Genomic DNA, 6,000 nt, shown 5'->3' on the forward strand with positions numbered 1-6,000 from the left:
ATCTTTTGGAAAAACAGGGCGAAGTGATCTGTTTTGCCTGGAAATGAGGCCCTGGTTGAAGAGAGCACTGCCCTGTGGCTCAGATGCAAATGATTCCCCACAGATGATTCTACAGGGTAAGGATCTGCCATCCTCAAATCCTCCATTCCCTTGAGATCTAGCCTGGAGAAGCCCTTAACATGTACTCGGTGGGAAAAAGACTTATCCCAAAACCTCTTCATTTCAGCCACACAAGCTGGGTCGGCTTGAATAAACTGCCTCGCTGGAGGGAGACATGACGGAAGTCTCTTTCCGTCATACAAGTCTCTTTCCGTCATACAAGTCTCTTTCAGCTCCTTTATCTGCTGGTTGGGATGGCCAGTCTATTGACAGTCTAGCCACGGCCTCGCAACAGACCTCGAGAAGATCTGTATCTGTCTGCACAGGGGAGGGTGAGCTCTCATCCTGTGCAATTGGCGGACGCGACTGCATTGGGGGAAGCATAGCATCTTCATCCTTGTCATCCTCGTCCTCGAAGCACGGAGCTGTGCTGTGGCAGAGAGAATGTTTTTCCTACTTTTTGGTGCATGGTGAGCGCAAAAAAACCTGTAAAGATAAATAGAAAAACTTAAGTAGAAAACTCGCCTATCTTACTCTAAGTGGCAAGTTATTTGACAAACGTTAAGTATCTATTACATTTGGGATGTTACCTTGCTGCTCCATCAATAAACTGTTTAGCAATAACTCCAAAAGTCTGCTGAGGACAGCTTCCGAAATCTTCATGGGGAGAGAGTACAGATGACTACAGTCATCGGCCTCATCCAGGACGGTGGCGAGTCTGCTTACAGACAAGAGGTTGAGCAGCTTGCTGTCTGGTGCAGTTTTAAAGGGTTAGTTCAGCCAAATATTAAAATGATGTCATTAATAACTTACCCTCATGTTGTAAGTTATTAATGACCTCAGTTTATCTTTGGAACACAGTTTAAGATATTTTAGATTTAGTCCGAGAGCTCTCAGTCCCTCCATTGAAACTGTGTGAACGGTATACTGTCCATGTCCAGAAAGGTAAGAAAAACATTGAAGTAGTCCATGTGACATCAGAGGGTCAGTTAGAATCTTTTGAAGCATCGAAAATACATTTTGGTCCAAAAATAGCAAAAACTATTCTGGAATCAGACGCGTCTGACAGAAACAGTTCTTGACTCCAGAATGACTCAGTCTGTTGTTCGTTAACTGGCTCGTCTCGGTGTTCATCTTCAATTCTCTCTTCACAGCAGTTCAGTCAGTGTACTGTTTGAGTGCATGAATTACTCCGGGATATTGGTTTGTTTTAACTCAGAGGGAGTGTCAGCCATGTTAAAAAAGTTAACAGCTTAAGTCATTTGTGGATTAATGCGTATTGGAGACGCGAACCGTTTAAAACGATTCGGTTCAATTTGGTGAACTGGTTAAAAAAAATCTGGTTACATCGAATGATTCGTTCGCGAACCGGATATCACAAACTGCTTTGATTTGAACTCTCTCTCACAACAGACACGGAAGAGAAGACAATGCTGAATAAAGTCGTAGTTTTTGCTCTTTTTTTGACCAAAATGTATTTTCGATGCTTCAAAAAATTCACATTTACACTATGATGTTTTTCCTACATTTCTGGACATGGACAGTATACCGTTCACACAGCTTCAGTGGAGGGACTGAGAGCTCTCGGACTAAATCTAAAATATCTTAAACTGTTACTAAGATAAGACCACGCCACCATTTTTTTTTATTTTTTTTTTACACGTTTTAGATCCGGTTTAATTACGTTTTTTCCACTCCTACTCACTCCTGCAATTAAACTCCATGCCTTGTCCTTTTTGAACTATGCTTGTAAAAAGGATTTGTGGTGTCATTTAACAATGTTTTTTTTTTTTTTTTTTTTTTTTAGCTTTGAGGATGAAGCTTGCCTATACCTACATTGTAACGTTTGCATTATTCGTTTATTTGTTAAATTCAAATGCAAAGCATAGAAAATATAGAGATATATATACTTTATTCTGCAAATCAGCTAAAATATACAGAGATATGATTTTTTTCTCATATCATCCAGCACTAGGTGTAACATCATCAGTGGATAGCTTTTAACCACCAGAATCCTAATTCCTCTTGGCTAATGTTTAAAAATGGCAGGCTGTCAAGCTTTAAAATAAGGATCATGAGCTTCAAGTTCACTACTGAACAGTCCACAACAGCACATATTCTTAATTATCAATGTGTCCAATCTAGTAAACAGTTTTGTTTTTATGTGATTGCTTGTAGGAGCAATTGAGCAACAATAATCAGGAGTTGGCGTGGAGTAAACATCTTAAAAAACACTATGAAGAGAAGCGGAAAGCCCATGTGGACAAGATTGAGACACTAAAGAAGAAACTGAAAGACAAGGACCAGGTGTTACAGGTGACCAAACACTGACATCTTACACTGATCCATTAGATTTAAAAAGATTTCCGTTTGTTTGACTGAATCTTTTTTTGACAGGTTTCCATAGCGAAAGCCTCAGAAATCTGCCCCGACCGCCTGGATGTAAGGAGAACGGCGAAGAGTTTGGAAAGTGAGATCAGCCACCTCAAACATAAGATCTATACACAGCAAGACCAGCAAGGGCAGAGAGACACTATTGTCAGGTACACAGACACGGTCTCCAGCGGTCAAATGTGACCTGGTGGTATTTCACCCCAAAATTAAAAGAAAGATACAAGAAATTAGATTTTAACCTATTTTTAAGACCATATGTGACCCTTGACCACAAAATCAGTCTTAAGTGTCAGTTTCATAGCTCTGTATTTTTTAGCTGATTTGCAGTATAAAGCATATATCTCTGTATTTTCTATGCTTTGCATTTGAATTTAACAAATAAAGTAAATGTTACAATGTATGCATATGGACCTGGACCACAAAACATAAGGATCCAATTTCTTAAAATTGAGATTTATACATAATCTGAAAGCTGAAACAATCTTTCCATTGATGAATGGTTTATTATGATCAAACAATATTTGGCGAAGATACAACTATTTGAAGATCTGGAATCTGAGAGTGCAAAATAATCTAAATATGGAGAAAATCACAGTTAAAGTTGTCCAAATGAAGTCATTAGCAGTGGAACATGTTCTTTAGTTAATACCCTAATGATTTTTGGAATAAAAGAAAAATCATTCATTCATTTTGACCCATACAATGTATTTTTGGCTATTGCTACAAATATACCCCAGCAGCGACTTAAGACTGGTTTTGTGGTCCATTGTCACATATACAGATACATCTCAATACATTAGAATGTCGTGGAAAAGTTCATTTATTTCAGTAATTCAACTCAAATTGTGGAACTTGTGTATTAAATTCAGTGCACACAGACATAAGTCTATGGTTCTTTTAATTGTGATGATTATGGCTCACATTTAACAAAAACTCACCAATTAATCTTAACAAATTAGAATATGGTGACATGCCAATCAGCTAATCAACTCAAAACACCTGCAAAGGTTTCCTGATCCTTCAAAATGGTCTCTCAGTTTGGTTCACTAGGCTACACAATCATGAGGAAGACTGCTGACAGGGTAAGCCACAAACATTCATTGACAAAGAAGCTGCATGTTCACAGAGTGTAGAGTATCGTAGCATGTTAACAAAAAGTTAAGTGGAAGGAAAAAGTGTGGAAGAAAAATATGCACAACCAACCGAGAGAACAGCAGCCTTAGTGAGGATTGTCAAGCAAAATCGATTAAAGAATATGAGTGAACTTCACAAGGAATGGACTGAGGCTGGGGTCAAGGCATCAAGAGCCTTCACACACAGATGTGTCAAGGAATTTACTGAACCACAGACAATGTCAGAGGCGTCTTACCTGGGCTAAGGAGAAGAAGAACTGGACTGTTGTCCAGTGGTCCAAGGTTATCTTTTCAGATGAGAGCAAGTTTTGTATTTCATCTGGAAACCAAGGTCCTAGAGTCTGGAGGAAGGTGGAGAAGCTCATAGCCCAAAGTGCTTGAAACCCAGTGTTAAGTTTCCACAGTCTGTGATGATTTGGGGTGCAATGCCATCTGCTGGTGTTGGTCCATTGTGTTTTTTGAAAACCAAAGTCACTGCACCTGTTTACCAAGAAATTCTGGAGCACTTCATGCTTCCTTCTGCTGACCAGCTTTTTGAAGATGCTGATTTGATTTTCCAGCAGGATTTGTCACCTGTACACACTGCCAAAAGCACTAAAAGTTGATTCAATGACCATGATGTTGGTGTGCTTGACTGGCCAGCAAACTCACCAGACCTGAATACTACAGAGAATCTATGGGTGATTATCAAGAGGAAGATTAGACGCAAGAGACCAAACAATGCAGATGAGCTGAAGGCCACTGTCAAAGAAACCTTTGCTTCCATACCACCTCAGCAGTGCCACAAACTGATCACCTCCATGTCACGCCGAACTGAGGCAGTAATAAAAGCAAAAGGAGCCCTTAAAAAGTATTGAGTACATGTACAGTAAATCAACATACTTTCCAAAAGACCAACAATTTACTTTTTTTTTTTTTTATTGGTATTATGAAGTATGCTAGTTTGTTGAGATCGTGAATTGGTGGGTTTTTGTTAAATGTGAGCCAAAATCATCACAATTAAAAGAACAAAAGACTTAAACTACTTCAATCTATGGGCACTGAATTTAATACACAATGGTCTGTGAACTTGAGTGTGGAACTGTGAATATCTTTGCCTTACAGACATTAAAAATATATCTGTAGAGACCGAAATGTCTGCTTTCAAATAAACCAAATTCAAATGGTTAACGAATATTCTCAGATCATGGAATATGTATGAAACATGCATGCAGGCTGCGGAGATGCAGAAACAAATAATATCTGTAAATTATTAAACTGTTAATGTAGCGTCCTAACTGTTTTTCCCTGATACATTCATAATCATAACTTCTGCAGTGCGCTGTGGCACACTTTATGCAGTCGCTTGAGTGCTTATTAGGCTTTGTAGGCAATTAAAGGCTCATTATAATGATTTAAATGTTTTATTAATAAATGTGCGATTAGTCAACTAATGATTAAAATGAACGACTACTAGTCGACCAGAAAGAAAATCCTTAGTTGAGGCAGAGGGCAGCCCTAGTACTGACCAATGTAGTTATTTTCCCCTTACATCTATGAAGCGCATCTACATTGTTTATCATGCAGGTTAGGTTTAAATGTTGTGATGTTATAACGGTGAAGTTGTTGGTCATTGAATCTTGTAGGCAGTTTCATGAGGCGAAGGAAAACTTCAATAACATGACCCGACAGGTGAAGAGTCTGGAGGCTATCATCCACCAGTTAACTGAGATCATAAACACCAGACACGTCTATGCTGAACTGAGAATGTAAGTTTCATTAGAAGGCTCTTGTATGATTCTCGCAGACTGATTAAAATTGTTTTCAAATAGATTGTTTTAATGTGAACATCAGACCACCAATTCAATGGTCACCAATGAAACAGCCTTTGTTAAAAAAATTTAAAAATTCCCTAATAAAGGGTTACTCCATCCCAAAATTAAAGTTTTGTCATTATTCACTTACCCTTATTAGCTTTCCAAACCCCTAAAAGCTTTGTTCGTCTTCGGAACACTATTTAAGATATTTTGGATGAAAACCGGGAGGCTTGAGACTGCAAAATAAATAAGTGTCAATGTCCAGAAAAGTATGAAAGACATCGTCAGAATAGTCCATCTTCCATCAGTGATTCACCCGTAACATTATGAAGCGACAAGAATACTTTTTATACACGAAGAAATAGAAAATAACGACTTTATTCAACAATTCCCTTGTCAACAATCTTCGCTGTGTCTCTCCACATCACTCAAACTGCCTATTCTCTTCTGTGTCAGCCACGCCGCAAGGATTTTTTTTTTTGTTTTTGTTTTTTTTACAGAATAGCGTATGCCATCTGCATACTGCTCAGAAATGTCAAATGGCGCTACACTGATTTGGAGAGACAGAGAGGAGAGGA

The 6,000-nt window shown here is 38.5% G+C and overlaps 1 protein-coding gene across 1 annotated transcript in view; it reads left to right on the forward strand.

Annotated features, from left to right (window-relative positions):
• LOC113046475 (structural maintenance of chromosomes protein 6-like) overlaps positions 1-5,492 on the forward strand; it is a 50,307-nt gene extending 44,815 nt beyond the window's left edge. The window contains exons 14-16 of the mRNA XM_026207318.1: positions 2,278-2,415; positions 2,497-2,642; positions 5,252-5,492. Coding sequence (XP_026063103.1) covers positions 2,278-2,415; positions 2,497-2,642; positions 5,252-5,378 — 411 coding nt within the window. The 3' untranslated portion in view covers positions 5,379-5,492. The remainder of the gene's footprint in view (positions 1-2,277; positions 2,416-2,496; positions 2,643-5,251) is intronic.
• Positions 5,493-6,000: the final 508 nt, after the last annotated feature.

Source organism: Carassius auratus, chromosome 27, assembly GCF_003368295.1.
Source record: "Carassius auratus strain Wakin chromosome 27, ASM336829v1, whole genome shotgun sequence".
Taxonomy (NCBI): domain Eukaryota; kingdom Metazoa; phylum Chordata; class Actinopteri; order Cypriniformes; family Cyprinidae; genus Carassius; species Carassius auratus.